The sequence below is a fragment of the Poecilia reticulata genome, linkage group LG10 (assembly GCF_000633615.1).
Source record: "Poecilia reticulata strain Guanapo linkage group LG10, Guppy_female_1.0+MT, whole genome shotgun sequence".
Lineage (NCBI taxonomy): Eukaryota > Metazoa > Chordata > Actinopteri > Cyprinodontiformes > Poeciliidae > Poecilia > Poecilia reticulata.
The window spans coordinates 13,957,293-13,976,583 of NC_024340.1; the positions used below are offsets into that span (position 1 = coordinate 13,957,293).

The 19,291-nt window shown below is 37.7% G+C and overlaps 1 protein-coding gene across 4 annotated transcripts in view; it reads right to left on the reverse strand.

Moving 5' to 3' along the window:
• The window catches only part of glra1 (glycine receptor, alpha 1), a 122,407-nt gene that overhangs the window by 39,501 nt on the left and 63,615 nt on the right, over positions 1 to 19,291 (reverse strand). For all 4 annotated transcript variants that reach the window (XM_008420834.2, XM_008420837.2, XM_008420836.2 and 1 more), the window contains 2 exons: positions 11,506 to 11,573; positions 3,812 to 4,035 (listed from right to left, as the gene is read on the reverse strand). In XM_008420834.2, coding sequence (XP_008419056.1) covers positions 3,812 to 4,035; positions 11,506 to 11,573 — 292 coding nt within the window. The remainder of the gene's footprint in view (positions 1 to 3,811; positions 4,036 to 11,505; positions 11,574 to 19,291) is intronic.

Genomic DNA, 19,291 nt, shown 5'->3' on the forward strand with positions numbered 1-19,291 from the left:
TATAGGTATATAAAATTTATACTAAAATCACTTTTTTGTGAGTTAACAGAAGGACATCAGATTATACTTGATAATTGGGGAAAGAGTCTTGCAAACAAAGGTTCTGTATTATTTAATTATACCCAAAGATTATGAAATAACTAATTTTGATCCATTTCAAACTCAAATTTGAACTTTGTTCTACACAAAAGTAAATTTAGCTGAGAAAAAAAAAAAAAACACTCCAGGTCCACTTTCGTGTCTGCAGAGACTTTGCCATCATGACAATTAGGAGAAGCTGAGTTGACGCCTCGTTTTCTAGTCCTTCTGTTTCTCTCCGACCGGACACCCGCTGCGACAACATTCCCATCCCGTCCGGCTGATGTACCAGATAAACTCTGCCGCGTCTGCACATCCTTACAAATCCTTGACAGGATGCTGAGTATGCTTTGCTCACATGATGTAGCCAGCGCAGATGTCCCACTTTCTCCAAAAGACGTTCACCTTAGTGGTTTCCTATCTGCTGATTACAACACATAAACGCCTAATGTCAACGGAGTATGTGTCCTTATTTTAGTCTGCAATTGCTGGTGGATCTCTGGTTGTGTGGGTCCTCTGAGTGTTACTATCAAAACTGTTGGAAAGTAGACGTATTGAGATGGATTTATTCATGTTTGTATGCAGAAGTTGGCCTTGTTTGCAGCTAAAGAAGCACAATTAATAAAATTAACAATGTACACCTCTAATCAATAGTCATATAATCTATAATTACATAAATACACATGATTTGTCAAGTCAATGAGTATTGGGATTTTCAAAACAAACAGTAGAATAACTCAGTGTTTAGACTTTAACTTTAATTGGTTTCAACCTGTTAGAACACCTGTACAGAGTCAGCAGACGGAGTAAGAGAGGTGGCCGGTTGAGCAGGTTTTTACCGTGGAAAATAACTTCCTGCTTTCTCTGGAAGAGGTCGGTTTGTCATGGGGAAAAAAAGATATTTTTGTACAAGTAAAGCTGAAGGCAAACAGCTGACAGACAATCAGGAAAAATGCACATTTATGCTACTTTATTTTCACGGCACGCCTCAGATTGGTTTTCCCCGTGTAAGGATGGAAATATCTGGGATGGAATAACCAAAGCAGGTCTGAGAGAGGAAGTTGTGTTTTCTTTCCTACATTACCGTCTGCTTTTTGAGAAAATATTGGGTAAACTCTGGGGCGTTTAGTCCAAAATAGACAATCCATTTGATCTCAGAAGTCATACACCTGAACAATCATAAATTTTCGCTTTTGATACAGCGCTCGACTTGCACAAATTGAACAACATATCAGCTCAGCGGCTGCATCTAAACCTGGTCATCCAATCTCAGAGGGTTCACTTTCATCTCAACACAGAAAGCGGCGTCGACGCTTTCCACAGAGCGAAAGCTTTCTGTGGAGCGATAAACATCAAAAACAGAGTAAACAACATTCACATCAGCCCCGTTCTGCTGCATCCCCCAGAGATGGTTTAATATCCTTAGCTGCTTCGTCACATCTGAGATGAAGCTGATCAACACAGAGGCTCATTCTGACCATGTCAAGTTTAAAAATGAGAGGCGGCGAGGAGGAGCGCGAGATGTCTCTGAGCTCTGACGATATTTATAAAGGACCAATCTTCCTGTTGCTCCTGCTGGACATGAAGGTGAAAGCTGAGGTTGATAACGGATCAGAGGCACCGCTGGAATACTAACAGGACTGAGTAGATTACCACGGCTGCTGCTGCGCTTTTTCATCTGCCCCAAGCCGCTGCAGTAAAAGCAAGTAGGAGGAAACACCAACAGGCTGAAAGGTTTGTTGGCTGAAGGAGGCTGTAACTCTTCGAGGCTCAGACAGGAAGCCACACGGAAAATGAGGAGAGGAAGAAACCAAATAAGGAAAAAAGTTCCAGTAAAACCATCTCTTCCAACCAGGGGATCAAACGTTTTTTCAATCACTCCTGATTAAATTATCACAAGAGAATTCGATTTCTTGGTTTCCCTCAATGCTCCTTGTTCATTAAAAAAGTGAAAAAAAGTTTCCAACCAACCTTAACCAATTTAACCTCCTAGTACAACAACAGATCTGGTCATATATTTTTTAGAAGTATGATAACCATTCTAAACTTTCTGATACATTTCCTGGATTTAAATTTAAAAAATTAAGATCCAGTAAAAAACAAGCAGACATGGGAATAACATGGGGATATTTGTAACACAAAATATAGCTAGAATACCCCAAATACATGCACAATTATCCTGTTATATTGCTATGGCAACTGGGTTGTAGTGCATACAGGAATCATAACTGATCAAATAAACAAAAACCGGTCGCTGTGTGTGACAAATGCCAAAATAATATATTTTTTTCAGTTTTACATAAAACAGCCTCCTGATTTCGAATAGTTTAAGCTGCGAGATGCATGTTACAGTTTGACTGTCGGAGATTCTGAAATAATGAATAAGAGCGAAAGAACAAACAAAAATAAGACCAAGATAACCTTGAAAATATGATGGAGAAATATTTCAGCATCAGCAGTCTATTAGATATTGCCGCAGAGAGTCCCAGAGTGCAGCTTGATGCCTTTTATGACCTGGTATAATTTCATTTATGAGTTCTGCAGATAATTACAGACTGAAAATGTCCTCGGCCCAGCACAAAACAGGCCCACAATGCGATAAGCATTATGGAAGAATCAAACCCGTGGTGAAATATGAAACCAAAAATGCAACGAATGGAATTGGGCTGCTAGCTTTGTACGCCGTTTTGGACGGGGCAAGGTGCAATGCAATGGAGCAGTGGGTTTCTGTATTTATTAGCTTGTTTTGACAGAAAATATACAACTATCTGTTCAAGCCATAACTTCAGTTTTATTGGTTACGCTTGGAGTTTTTCAGTCTTGGTCAAATCAATTGAAATGTGGCAGAGACTTTATCATTTTGCTCTAAATGCTGAAATGGAACATTTTTAAGAGGGAAACATTTTTCTGTCAGGTTAAAGCTTATTAATATTTCAATACAATGCTAAAATTCACATATAATATTGCTGTTTTATGTTCAAACTTTCTTTATTATTTCTTCGCTGTTCAAAGACCATCTTGTTAAGAATTTGTAAAATTGTTGAGAATGAAAAGTGCCTTCTTTAAATGTCATGTTTGCTGTCGTTAAGGCATGACATCACTGCCAGAATTAACGCTTGTGGTAGTCAGTGGTAAGATGTTTGCTGTTGCATCATTTGCTCAATTATCAAAAAGATGTAATTTTTTTCTATACTGTGTTGTAACTTACAACACAGTCTGACACTAATCCAGTTTATAATGTATGAGGAATAATCTAAAGTAGGTTGTGTTTTTGATACGATTTACCACAGTATTCAGAGAGTGGCCCAAGTCATGTGATCCAGAATCATACAGTGATTAAGCTGATATAAAGTTTTTGACCGATGACCTTATGGTCTAGGAGTTATTCGCAAAAACACATTGTCCTTCACAATAGCGCCTCCTAGGTACTGGATGGTGTGCATTTTTATACCTGAGTAACGGTTCGGTTTTCCTACCAGACCAGCTTTTTTTTATTTTTTTCCAGTGGCTCCTGGTTCTTCCACCCAGCATGTCGTAGTGAATAAGAATAATAGCAAACCGTAAAAAATCTGTACCATTACAATCAGGTTCTTTGCTCCACTGGGAGCAGGCGAACAGTCATGCCTCGCATGGCCTTCGCTCGCTCGGCAGGGTTAGAATCCTAATAAAAACCGTGACATACATAAAAGGATGGGATTTAACGTCTGAAGCACCAGGTACGTCCTCCACTGACCGTATGCTGTAGAGCACGTTGCCGTTTTTAGAGATGCGTAGGAGTTTGTTGTCTGTAGTGACCTCGTGAAAGTTGGCCCCCTTCTCATTGGCGAAGAACAAGTCAGGTTTCCAGATGGAGTCCAACATGGAGGGGTCGAGATCCAGCGAGTCGTCGGGATACTCGCTGTAAGCCAGCCTGGGGTCGTTCCACTGCTGCCTCAGGAAAATGTTCACTCTGTAGTCCTGCAAGCAGAAGGAAAATATGATGGACGTCAAATGGTTAAAGAGAGGGAGAAAAAAATGGTTTATGGGTAAGAAAAGCTGTAATTTATGAAAAACCGATGTGACATCCACACCCAAGGACAATTTAAAATCCCTGCTCATGTTTGTGGATCTTGAAGGACTGGAGTTCCCTGACAAAACTGGCAGCAAAACGTGAAGAATGTGCAAATTAGATTTGAAAGCAGTATGTTCTTGCTGTAGGGCTACAAGATTATCCACTTTGCTCTGATAATGGTTCTAATCCTAAAACGTTGATCCTTCCACCTTGAGTTTAGTCTGAGCTCTGGTTTGTGTTGTTTATCTTAAACTGGAAAAATGGCTATTATGTCAAATGTTCTCTTTCTCAGTACATAAAATTTAATTTTATTCATCATTTGCATCAAGTATTTTTTAGCAAAGCTACTTCTAGTAACTTATTCACATCTAAAGCATAGTTGGACATATCTTTGGAATCATGCGGTGATTTCTCTTGTTATGTTATTTGTGAAGTTGCTGCATTTAAAAGAAGGATCTAGAAAACAATCTCTGCAAAGATGCAAGAAAAATATCAGATGAAAGAAAGACAAAATGTGAGCAACACAACATGATATCCTCCCCTCTGCTACAAGAGCAACATTCTCAGAAGAAATTGATTTGGCAGAAACATTTAATTATGCCAAAAGTTACAAAGCGTACACCCTTGAAAAGAAGGTTGTAAATGCGTCCACAGGGAGATGTTCTCTATAAAACCAGAACAGGAGACGACGAGGGAAAAGGAGGGGAAAACAGCTTCTCATAGGTCATTGCACTGCTGACTCAAGATGCCACAGCTCCACATGGAATACGGCATCGACAGAAACCAAACGTTGGAGCGACAGAGTGATGGGCAGGATTTCACGCCTGGATGAGAAGGCACTCATGGGTGTTCATCCATATATGTTTGATATTTCACTGATCACAGAGGTGTATCACTTTGGGCTGCAACAGGAATAGTTTCCCAATAAAATACATCATCACATGGCCATTTTGTAAACTTATTTCCCTTCTGATCGCTTCTTGATCTTAATTGACGAAACAACAAAAGAAATACCGCAGAAGTTGTGCATCTCTGCTTTGGTTAGAAAGCAGTCACGGGAGGCTGAGCCAAAAATAAGGTGGCTGACAGAAATAGAGGCATACACAGCAGACAAGCAGATGGATGTGAGACCTGGCAGTTGAAGGTCACAGAGCTGCTGCTTCTTTAGTCTTCCAAACACAGACGGGGAGATAGACTGTGACAACACGTCGAGGGTTAGATGAATCAGAAAAAGAGGCTGGTTTCTTCTATGGTAGGGTGATTTATGTCAAGCAAAGTTTTAGATAAGATGATACATGTTTGGTCTTTAAAAGTTAGAAATTATGGATGAAAGCACCTCCGGCTATTTCAGCTTGCACACATTTTTTTTATGTCACGCAAAAACTTTGTACACTTTTGTTCTAAGCAGTCTGAACTTTCTGTAATTTTTCAAAAGGCTTTTGGTCAGTAGATGATAAAGGTTCTGAACTGAAAATTAGCAGGAAGCAACCGGAGAACTTAAAAATTGATGATCAGTTTAAAATATCACAAAGAGGAAACAATAAGGTTTTTACACAAGCTATGTGTACCTGATTTTACAATTAGCTGCCAGTATCCTATAACATTTGCTGCACTTCAGATCTTTAAATAAAGAAACTGCAAAAATGTTTTTAGCAGAAAAGCTTGCAAATTAGTCTAATATATATATTTTACATCAGAAACATTTGCCTTTATTGAAGTATGTTCAAGAAAAATAGCATACTGTTGAGGCTGCATGATGTCCATTTTAATTTTACTTTCTTCCCAACATTAAAGAAGTGTTTCAACATTTTAACACTTAGAGTACTGCTTAGTTTTTAGCTGATGTACCAGCTATTTTTTGAGGACATAAAACTATAAAAACTCTGTCAAGATGATCTTGAAATGCTCAGAATTTTCAGTTGAACTTGCACCCCCCATCCTTTAGGTGGCAGTATGCCAAGTGGCCCAGTGGAGTCAAATAACTTAGGATTGTCCACTATGACCACAATGCATCAAAGGAGTACATATGTCCTTTAGCCACTTTGTCATGGTTAGCTTTTTGCAAATTCAGATGCATTTGTTCCAGTTTCCTCGATTACAAGGATCTAGATGACATTAAACTTTTTAGAGCTCCAGACTGTGACGTGACAGAGACGTTTATTCTGGAGAATCCCAGGGCAAACAAGCGGCTGTGCTCCGGAAATACCTCTGGATCACCCAGAGGATCTTTGGTGGAGGGAGAGAAATGTTTGACTTTTCCCTCTGAATGGATCAATTTTTACATTTTCCTGCATGCAGAACTTTTAACAGCATTAGGACTTTGATCAATGCACTAGCTGTTACTTCATGTTATTTCTTATTACTCCAACATTCAATTAAAGATTTGTTTGGGGGCTTAGAGCCAGAGCTGGAATAGGATCGGACGTTTATAATGTCTGCAGTAAAGCACCTCTTTATCCTTTATGAGATCACTTCGGCTGCTGCCAGAAGACATACAGTAAAGGTTTTTGGTTTGTATTTTATGTCCTTTCTTTGTCTCTTTGTTTTGTATGTGTGCAGGCCAGTCGATCCAGCTATAGCATATTAACTGCAGCTCCCTCTGAGCTTTATTGTATAACCCTCCATTCTTCATTCTCTGTTTCACAATAAGAGTCCAGGTCTCTTCTGTGTGGAATTGGCATTCAGTTTGCCCCTCGATCTCTCTAATTGTCAATTATTCTCGGAATATGGAGCCTGGCTGCTTGGGCTGTCATTAAACTGTGTGGCGTAGCAGAAAAAAGCCATCGCAGCGACTAGGTACGGCCACGCCAGCAGCCCCAGCAGGTGGCATTTCAAGAAGCAATCAGCCGCTGAGCTGAACATGTGTGCGCCGCAACAGCCTCGGCCAGGCTCCTTCTCTGTTTATCACTGTTTATTACACCAAATATCTCACATGAAACAAATGAGCTCGACCTTTTCTAAATGAGTCACCTTTTTTTCTGCTTGAGAAAGTGACAAATAACCTAAGACGCTGCAGAGATGAGGAGTGTGTGCTGATGGAGGGAAGAACGAAGGAGAGCTGTGGGCTTATTCCAGCGTCATCAGTCACTAAGATGCCTGCAGTTTGATTTCAGCTCAGGAACAAATAGCTAAGTAGAAACGGCTGCAGTAGAGTCACTCAAAACAACGAAAAAAACATTCTTAATCTTCAAAGAAACGAGAGAAACACAGAACCTTGCTACAGAATTCAGAGGTCTTGAACTTTTTCACATTTTAAGTCACAACCACAAAATGTTCTGTTTTATTGGAACGTCACTCTATGTGTTCGATCGACAAAAAGGAGAAGGGAAGTCATAGCAGATACGATAAATCACAGAATCCTACCAAGTATTTTTGTCAAGTTTCTAGTGCAAATATCTTAGTACATTGAAATACACAGAACAAGTAACTTTTCAGCTTGAGAGAGCAGCTTGAGCGGCATCAGTGACTAAGTGACTAAATTTGCAGCTCCGACCTGCATTATTTTTCAGAACATAACTGTATCAAGTCTATGCTGGAAAAGTATACTGCTGTGCTTTTCCATACAATGAAATCTCTATTCTCACCCGAACACATTGCACATGTTCGGCTCTGCATGGAGCCTCATTGAACAGAGGCTTGTCATGGCTGCAGATGGATGAACAGTAAACACGTTGGCCAGAAGTCAGGAAACGAATGGCGCTCCACTCCAAAATTCAAATGAGCAAAAAGTAATTTGGCATTCTAATGAGGGGAAAGTAATATTAGTGAAAAATGGCTGATTTCATGCTGGAGTTTGGCTTTCGACAGAGCTGATGACTCATTTGAGTAATCGGGTTATTAAAAATGTTATTGACACTGAAGCAGATCTGTATTAAACCCGTCCATCTAAGGATGTGACATAAGGCCATTGGACTGTTAAAATACATAGTAAAATGATCCCCCATTGGAATGCTGCGGCGGAGCCATTAGCAGAGGAATTGCTGTACTTACACAATACCAAACTCATTTCAGCATGCATTAAACTCAGGCAGTAAACCACGCATAAAGGACTACAATCCTCCTCTTCTTTTCCGTGTGCTTCCTTTGACAACAACAACTGCAGAAAAATCTGCAGCCATATTCTAATTCCACGCCTGTCATAACATCCTGTCGGCCTCCTGGATGGAGTCTGCTCAGGTAGGAGGAGGAGGATATGGAGCTTCGCACATTATGGTAGCACATCTGCTCGGCTACGACAGCGAGGCAGAAATATGCCTTTTTTTTTTCCTGTTTGGCCTCAGATGGAGCCACAGTTTGCCGGCAGCACAGCGGGATGTCAAGTAAATTTACAGAGGGATCCGGAGAGCAAACTTTTCTCTGGATCATTATGGGATTTTAGTAAATGAGAAGCCTGATCATTCAGTAAACACTGGCACAGTTAACCTAGACTGACCGGGGAAGGTCATAATCTGAAATCATCAGTTTGGGTTTAATGTTTGTGACAACATCATCCAAGTTTATGATTTAATTAATACAATTGTATGATTTATAGTTTGTAGATTATTTACAGCTTTAGGTGTTTTTCATGTGAAGATATTTTTTTAATATTCTCTAAAAAAAACATATAAAATGTTCTTGTTTTTGCAGACATACAAGAAAAGAAAACATAGTATAGCTCAATTTTGGGCTTAAAATTTTATGATCGTTTGAATACATTTAATGACATTTTTTTGTTTTATTTTTTATCAATTAATAATGGTAAATAAATATCTGTAAAGATTTAAATAAGGAAATTTTTACAGATACTTTACAGTAACAAATAAAAACACATTTATTTCCATATAATTGCTTGGAACAGTTATATGTCTTACTCCATGTTAAAATTTTATATTTGCAAATAATAAAAGGCTGATTTTTAATAAAATATGGTGGAAAGTTACTTTCTTTTTAGAAGGTAGACGGCATTTTAAAATATTCGCTCAGTGATAGCTTTAACATTGTGGTTATGCTAAATGTATTTTAAAGTTTGGACTTCAAACATGTCTTATTTTTAATGACACAGTAAATTAGTCCTAAACATCACATTTTTGATGAATTCAAATAATTATTGGTTTAATATGAGCTTTTCATTCAATTTTGCTTCAACATTTTCATCATTTTGCAGCATTTCCAGAATTTTTCTTTTACTATGTCCGAGGTATTTTTTTTTTCTTTTTGTAAATTAAACACAAAGGGATGTTTGAAGTTCTCCACCTAAAGAGACGTAACACACGCATGACGCTTGAATGGGGAGAAGAAAGCAGAGAAATGAGGGAAGCAGAAGAGGTGGAGGAAGAAGGATGAGGCAGAGTGAAGAAGCAGTGGGAGTGCTGAAGCAGAAATGAAGCCGTGTTGCGTCGGTACTTCAACAAGCACTGCGCCGTTCTACTGAATCCATCGATCACTGTTCTTCACCGGCAGCACCGCCTTGTGTGTGTCCTTTTATCAACGTTAAGAGGACAGTTTTTACACAGCAGTTTATACTTAAACTGGCCTTCAGCTTCAGGCCAAACTCAGGTTTAATGTGGGAATTTAGAAAGATGATCAAAGGTGATATGTTATCATTTTAAAAGCCAGTCTTCAGTTTGCTTTGGATGTTTTTATCTGCTTAACTATTTGCCGACACTAATGAGCTAAATGTGTAATTTCTTCCATGAACAAATCAATGCTTCCAAAAGCCCTTCTTGTCTCTCTTTATCTTTAGTGTGTGTTTAGGGCTCCGATACATTTAAAATTTCCTAAAACACAGAAATTCAAGGATGCGTATTTAAGCAATTCAACTCGCAAAAAGTGCTTTTTGAACAGGTGATATGGAAAAGAGGCTGCATTCCCAGTGGCTCAGTGGTTGACAGCCAGTCAGAACAGCTAACAAGCAAATTACTTACAGAGGGACAAGTATCAGGTATTAATCACTCAGTTCTTTCTTCAAACTGAACAGTAGATTCAGATTACAATTGTTGCTTGTGATGTAGAATTATGACTATAAATAATTTCAGTATTTAAAAGCCCTTAATAGATTTTTAACCTCATTCCTTAAAGATGGCTGCTAACTATCAGTCTGAGACCAGATCTGAAGGTATACTGAAAAGGACACATGGTAAAGGTGCTGCTGATCTCTGTATCAAAGGCATTTTTCACATAGTCTGTTCTGCTTTTGCTTGTCCTTTCATTTGTGCCACCCTTCATCTCTGTTGCTCCAGGTTTTCTAGCAAAATCAAGTGACTACTCGAACGCAATATATAATAGCATTTACACTTACTATTCCATGTGATATGCAATAAAACTCTGCTGTACAACAATATTTCTAGAGACTTATTTAACTTACTTTTTTACCTTTATTGCACCTGCCTAATATTCATCTTTTTGTCCAAGATCAGCAAACGGCATGAGAACTTTGTTGATGACAGGAGAGAAAATGACAAAAGCCTGTGTAATTCCTAATCTTATTGTCAAACCAACTGTCAACAAGAGTCATGTTTTATGTGACTATTTGAATGCAGACTGTTATGAACCTAACTCAATATTTACATAATTACATTATACATACCTGCATAGGAAAGGTATTGTCTGCATGGAGCCTTGAGATGACATCTGTTGCAGTTTGGCACTATGTGCATAAGCTAAATTAAATTGAATAAAATTTTAAAGAAATTCTTTGAATATTTCTGTGCATTTGCACATTGTTAATCCAACCTGACGAGCTAGAACCCAAAAATGTATGTGCAAGAAGTATGAGTTGTCACGACCTCAGAATCCCTGCAGAGGGTTTATTCAGCTGAAAGATTTACTGCTTTCATTGGAAAAATGTAGAAATTTCTCAGGGTTCAGGCGGGTGACAGTGGCTTGTTTTTGCAAACCACCACACACAGCATGTCTGCTCTGAGCCTTGTTGCTCAGTGAACGTTGATGCTTCTGTTATATTTATACTAATGGATTTCCTGTGTAATGAACTGGTGTAAATTTTCCCTTCATTGCTTGTAAAAAGACACGCCAGCTCTGCAGTCGCTGTGTTGTTATGCTAATGGTGGCGGCAGTGATGCGCTCGTTCAAATGAAATGAAATGTGGGCCCAGTGAGGCGGGGAAACATCCAAACACCGAGAGGTCAGAAGGCTTTTAATTTTTCAAAATGTTGTAAAAATGCAACTTCGGATGCACTGAATATCAACACAGCCTTCATTTTAATTAACTTCATTTTTCAAGTGAAAATTACCAGAGCTGAGATGAGGCTCTGGTGAGATGTGACTGTCTCCATTACGGGCCTAAGCATCCAAATCCACACACAGACACCAGTGACAAGTTTGAAAATCTTTGCTTTAAGGCTGTGCTGCTAAGTGGAAGTGATAATAAATAAGCTTACCATTGTTGTTTCAGCAATGGAGCCAAAACTGTTGATAAAAATGTTGCAGGTTACGTTGACAGGGGGTCCTGCAGAAATGACACAGAGTGAAAAAGAAAATAAGAAGTGAGATTAGATGCAGGTTTATATGTATTGATTGACTGTTTTTATCGACACAAATGTTCATTTGGAGAATAAACATTGAACAGGCCATTAAGATGGCTTTGCTTTGGTCTTTATTAGGTATCATTTACACTGATGATCATAAGAAAACCAGGAGGATCAGTTTCAGCACAGGACCACTGTTCATTCCTCTCCCACATTTTAATGCACTAAATGTCCTGAGTTGATTTGTGACACTTTTGGAAAAGGCTTTAAAACTTAAGTGTATTGTTCTGACTGAAACCTGAAAAATTAAAGGAAAAATACCTAAATAATGACTCAGTCATGAAACATTTGATTGTTTTAAAGTGAAGCACAGTGGCTCAAAAAAATGTACCAAAAACTAAACAAGATATTAGAAGTAAGTGAAGATTGAAGTTTGCCTCAAAATAGAAAAAGCAACACATTTCTTCAAGATCGTAAAGCAAGAATACGTAACATGAGTATGTCTTCAAACAAATAAACATGATTCAATTAATCAGTTTCAATTGATTAGAAAAGTTGATTGCAATATTTGCTGAACTTAAAAAAAAACTCTCACACATTTGTTATCCTGCTAGATTATTTGCAGAAACAATCTCTGTTGCTGCAGCTATGCAACCTGCAACTCTGAATGCATACAAGCAACACAAACCAAAAATCTCAGAGGAGCATTTCTGAGACCTTGCTGAAATGCAAATAGAAATACATAGTAGTCAAATATACCTAATAAAATGGCCTATTAGTGTACATGTGTATTTTATTAATTCATTTCATTTGGTTTATTTTTCTTAAGCACAGCAGATTTCATTCTCTTCGGTGCATGTTTGGCTTCTGGTGTTGAGGTGTGAAGATGTCTCTTTAAGAGAAATGCTCATGTGTGATCATAAACGGAAACAGCATCAATGATAAAAGCGGAGTTCAGTCGACAAGAGGCTGCAGGAAGTAAACAAAGCTAAAGTAGCTGTCTGACATTATAAAAACAGACTGAAATAATGGCTGAATGAACAAGTAAAAACCTCCAAACAAACCTGACAACGTCAAAACATTTGCCCGCTGAGAGCCGGGTGACTTGTAAAACACTTCAGAACAAATAAGGAAACTAATGGCGACAAAATAAATTTCAATCAAAATACGAAACTACAATTGTTCAAAAATAGTGTTGGTTCAAAAATAGTTCAGTTACTTTCTTCTCTCAGGGATCAAATGAGGCTCTGAAGGTAGTTTACAGATGAGTGAGTTACAGCGACGGTGAGCAGAAAAACAACACACTTCACTGAATCATTGGATTTCCAAGTTGAACAAACAAAAACAGGATTACCTGGTGGACGAGAGCGGCAGAGAGGAACACGGAGGTTGACTCAAAAGAAATATTACTGTTCAGTTTTAATACCAAGCTTAAGGTAACAAAACTGATCACTCATCATTTTGAAGATGAAAGCAATGAACAAACAGATTTTCATATGGCAGATTTCATATATCCATTTTCTTAAAGGGAATAGAGATAGCTAAAATTTCTTTTAGCTATTCATGGGTGATTGTGGTCCTTAACCGCTGTGAATACTGATGTCCACTACACAAACTTTACTGTTGTTATCAGCGAACACGATATAAAGAAGCAGACTTCGGTTTTCAACCATCAGGGTTATAATCCATTCTCTGTCTCTTACCAGATGTGTTTGATTCCAGGCTTTCTGTCAGCAATCAACAAAACAAACATGGTATAGAGCGTTGGGTTATTGAATAATTAAAATTAAGAAATAAATCTACAAAGTTTTTTTTTCTTCTGTTTTTTTCTTTTTTAAGGGTAGAATGTTTAATTTGTACCATTAACAACCATTTTCTTCTCTTTTCCCTAGATGGGACTTGAATGTCTCTCTGCTCTTGGACTCTGTGCCATTTATTTCTACTTCCTAATCCATAGGCACTGGACTGACAGCGAGCTTCACTACTAACTTTAGAAAAGACAACAAAATAAGATGCAAATACACTCAACATGACTGTATATGTGTAACTTCATCCATGCAAAAATCTAAAATAAGGAAAATCTGTTGCAGTTAGTTACTTTCAAAGTGAAGGAATACACAGAAATCAGATTTAACAAACAGTCAAAGCTTGTAACTGCAGCTCTAATGTGCACATCTGTTTCAAAGAGTTTTCCAGATTGCTTTAGTGGTTCCTGTAGCTTTAAACACTGATAATTTGGTGCCATTAAAGCTCTGTTAATTTTTTCCTTAAAAATGCTGATTTGCTTTTCTGACAAAAACAATTCCAGCTGCCATCTGGTCGGAGAGGAGCTACATTATTGCTGTGTGTGCTTAATACGAGGCAGCATCTCAGGCTCCTGAGAGGTAAACCTCTGCATCTATGTGATATGGTTGCATTGTTTCAGAAGTCTTTGGGTTTTACTCTATGACATGTTAGCATGTCTGAAAAATGACTTTGCTTTAAGTTGCAAAGTGACCTAAATTGTTTGCATATAACCAGACTATATGTGCATAAAATCCTGACCATGCACCATTCTCTTACAAGAAGATTTTTTTATCTATTAATGAGTGGTTTTTAAATCAAAAGTGATGTATAACAGTCTATTCAGCTGATATAACGTATCTAACTGTGAACAGCAAACAACTTTGCCAGCTTGTCTTCACATTGATGTGCTTTATATTTATTTCATACCTTGTGAGGTAAAAATGTGGCCTTGCATGACAAAATTAAATGTTTAATGAGTGAACAGGCTGCATCACTGTCAACCTCTGATACATGATGATGTAACTTAAGGTCAGACTACGCCTCCTGCGAACACACAGCCACACACACACACTTACAAAACATGGACACAGAGTTTGTGTTTAACGTCCCTGACTCAACGCGATGTCTAATTCCACTTGCCGGGGGCTGGCTGCGAATGAAGGAAGGGGTCTGGATTATTTTGATGGCCAATTACTCTTCCTGTCACAGTCAGACGAACGCTCGAGGCCAAGGGGGAGAAATATCATGTCAGAGTCATTCACAGACACACACACACAGATACACAGGCAGAAACACAACTGTGGCTAAGGCATGGAGTAGGTTGTAGAAGTACGGTTAAAAGAGGAAATAAATCATTAAAGTTTGCCTGAGGCAGTCACTCTTCATGTGAGTTATATGTACAGCATCCAATTAGAAAGCAGATATTACTTACAGGATAGTGAGATGGTATAATGGTAAAGTTACACAGATGAATTGAAACAAGATGACATGAAATTCACGGAGTTTGTTTCAAGTTGTGCAACAGAAACTTGTTGAGCAAAATGTTTACACAACACAAATCTGACTGAATGTAATTAAAGTAAGAAGGTAGAAGATATGAACAAAATGACTATTGTTTATTGAATTATCTTAAACTGCTTTTTATGTATTAGGAAGAAGCCAAATTCAAAATGAACTATAGACTTGAATTGCACTTATTTTTTTAATTGGCTCAAAATTACATCTGTAAAGAATTTGTTTGAAACTGCAGTTATTCTTAAGTAAATGTGGTTACACAAAAAACGATATTTTGAAACTGACTCAAGCATTAAGAACAGAAACCATTTGGCTTGAAATAGACTGTGAACTAATTAAATTTGTAGAGCAAATGCATCTTTGCTTTGCATATTTGTACTTTTTTTTCTACTTCTTTTTCCACAGATCCAAAATTACAACAATATCAACTGTGGGTTGCAGTTTATACAAACTTTGTTTCTGACAGAAAATCAACCCTTTGCCCTCCGATGAGATTTCAACCATCCTACAAGTTTGACCAACTGAAAGGAGAAACAGGCTGGGAGTAAACACACTTCAAGACAAATGGACTTCAGGTGAATAGCATGCCCTGGGGAGGCACCTGGCTGTATCTGTCTGATGTATGAAGCCTGCACAAACCCGCAGAGTACAAGCTCTGATATGTCTGAGAGTTTATCCATAAAACCACCTGGTGTTACATTATCAGAGTGTTTTCTCTCAGAAGGGCTCTGCAGGCCTAACTCAAGTCCCTCGCACCCTGGCTTTGTTCAAAATCCCTCCATGAAGGTCCTCTCACTGTGTGGCAGGGGGGAGGTGAGCAGAGCGATGTCATAATTTCCCTGACATTTCTTGAAGTGGATGATGCAAAAAAAAAAAAAAAAAAAACTACAAGAGATGAGGGGAAGCTTAAAACCCACCTTCTTATTTTCTGCCACAACAGTTCATTTAATACCCATCAAGTAAAGGGCAGAAGGAGAGAGATTCACTCTGTTTTATAGCTTTTTCAATAAAACAGAAGATGGGATGCAGCAGAAAAAGACAGAAAGAGAAAGCAGACACAGCTCATTAACTGTCATGGAGGACAGGTTGGCAGTGAGTCACAGGCTTCTGTAGCTCTGCTCTTATGTTAGCCTCAGCGTGTATGAGCTCACAAACACGTCTGTGCTCCCATGATCCTTCATTACATAACGCCCGGTTTGCAGCTTGAATGAAACACACATTTCATTCACTTGGATTTGCACACAGAGTTTATGTTTTTTCATATCTGTCACAAATGATAAAGCAGAGAAAGCTTGCTCGCTGAGTCTGATGCATTTTTGTGGGATAAAAATATTTGTGGTCTAAAAAAGTCTGTTATTGTCATAGTTCAGAGTGCTTTCTCGATAATTTGCAACAACTTTCCTTGTAAATCTGTAAATTGTTTAGATTACTTTTGTGTCATAAAAAACTACATTTTTGTACAGGGTCAAACAACTCATTAACCTCATATTAGAGTGAGATTTTCTGCATAAAAATAGTTTTTACATTGTTTTCACCAACACTATTTTAAAGCACAGAATTTGTGCAAATATGTTTAAATAGTATGTCATGTTTTAGTTCAATAATGAAATATTTAGTTTGAAGCTAGATATTTAGTTAACCAGCTGAATATTTTGTTAGCCAATTAAACATTTATCTTCAAACTAAATATTTGGTTAACAGGTGAAATATTTAATTTGAAGCTAAATATTGAGCCAAATAAATAGGTCAGACGGAAGTGAATGAAAATTTACTTGCTGATAACTGGAAGTGAACTACCAAAATTAAAAGCTGGGTCTTTATAAACTCCAGCTTTTGAATCGTTTTATGTCACATCTTTATCACTGTTTTCTCTCCTCATTTATTGTACTACACTGAATATTCAAGTAAAGAATAAACCATTATAAATGCATGTTAGCTAAATATTTAGCAATTTTGTAGCTGACTCAGAGTTAAATATATACTTTAGTTGGTTAAAAAAATATTTAGCTTCCAAATTAAATATTTAGTTTGGAACTACAAAATTTACAAATGATTGGAAAACATGATGAAAATATAACTCAGAAAAGAACACCCTTTTTTCCCTCTTTTTACAAGTTAAATAACCCAAATTATTGCTGCTAATTTTTAACTGTGTAATTTTATAAACGCCACCTCATAAATGTGATTCTAGTGTAATGATTCAGCACAACTAGAAATATAAACTTAATCTGTTTACCATTTACAAAATGACTCACATCAACACACAGTGCTATTTAATTAACTAAGTTGAAGCAATAAATGGAAAATGTGATAGAAATATTTGCATTTGCATGCTATATATTTAATTTTACAATTGAATAAGTTTTTTTATATTTACATCTCCATTAACGTTTTTAATTGCTCCCCTAAAATTGTGTGTCTTTTATTGCAAAAAAACTCATAAAAGAAAATTAAGATAAGCAAAGAAGCACCTGGATTTCTGGGAATAACAAATGCCACTGGCAGCTAAAACCAGCTTTTGCGAGCCTGAAAAATACCAACCCTGTGCGTTAGATAAAAACGAATTTCATCCGTCCACTCTTGTGGAGAGTCATTATCCCAGGCTCAGCGCACACCAATTGTGCATTTGGGGGAAAGTGAAGCTTGACAGACCTGCCATGCTAATTTAATGTTGCTAAGTTATGATTGGACAGCCACTATCTGGGGAGTAGACTTTAACTAAGAGTAAAACCACAATGTGTGTTTGCATCCAGTTAGTGGAGGGACAAAAATATTGGTCCTTTAGTGATGCAGAAGCATCTTTTTGACTTTTTGTACATAACAACCCAAAAAGGTCCTACTGGGTTTTACTTTGTAACTACAAGTACTTGTAACTAGAGGTCAACAGACATTCTTGTTTGAAAGTAAAGACATATCACATGTGAGCACATGATAGGTAAACAATTAGAAGTATTCATACCCATTGAACTTTTTAATGTTTTTTCACAAACTTTAATGTTTAAGAGGGATTTTATGTGATAGATAAAACATAAAAAAGTCCATAACTGCAATTTGTAATTCAGTCTACCTGAAAGAGAGAATCTGCTGATAGAACAATGATTAGTCATGAACTCTCAGTCTTTTGGGTGGGGGGGGGAGGTTTCTAAGAGAAAATTGCACTATTAGTCTTTCTTCCTTCGACTCCATGTGCACTAGTTTGTGTTGGTTCATCAAGTTCGGTGGTAGTGAAGTGACACAATTTTGAAACATTTCTAGGGGCATGAATACTTTTCAATGAGTTTCCTGAGGATCACACAGGATCACACAGGATCACACAGGATCACACAGGATCACACAGGCTCCATCAATAAGCAGACTCACATAATAAATGTGACCACAGAGACACGCATTCTGTAAACAAGCGGATGCAGATGTGGAGGCGCCCTGAGGCATACAGTAAACACACTGTTTCATGCACATCCCTGCTTTTTACATGCCTCGTTACTTTTTCACCTTCTGCAGCTGATATGATTTAGCCTGTTGCACACACACGTATGCATTTCTTTACTTCAATCCAACAAATATACAATCCACCATCTAAGGCTTTTCAAGAGCATTCAACCAAATTGAAACAAAAGTAGTTGTGCGGTTCTTAACATCAACGTCACAAATAAATGTATCTGATCAAAGAGAGGTGAACAGGTCTCAGGCTTTTTTAAATCAAATGTCCTGTAACTAACACACACTCTCACACACACACAATGGGCAGAGCAATCAAAGCTCGTCCTGCAAAGGTGCATCCCTGCAAATAAATTCCCCTTCTTCTTCTTCAGCTGAGCTCCACTTTCATTAAAAACAAGTGACAACAGCAATAAAGCAGGATGAAACAAACGCCTCGGCTCGGCACTTCTGCTAACAGCATCCATCGAAGCCGCTTTTACCGCAGAGCCGCTTTAAACGGCCCCTGAGCTCGCCGGCGCCCGCCAGGTGGGTCTGGGACTTTCCTCAATGCAATATCTAAATACAAAAGCCCTGGGAACAATATGTACAAATGTGTGTTGTGAAAAACACCCCGCAGGCGTCCCACAGAGAGAATTTATGCCAGGAAAAAAAACAAAAAAAACATGCATATCATAAAAATAAATGTTTTATTCTAAAAAAATGTTTGTAGTTGGTTTAACATTTTCGATACTGATTTGGTTGTCCTAAGCGTTTAAAGAAGAGTTGGATGTTTTTCTTAACACTGTTGGAAACATAGAAATGTACAATTATTGATCCCTGGTTGAGGTGTGTAAAAAAAACTACAAATTCTTGTTGCAGCAACATAGTCTCAAATTGAAAGATTAAGGGAAAAAAATTACATTAAGTTATTTTTTTCTGAAACAAAAAACAAACAAACAAACATATATATATATATATA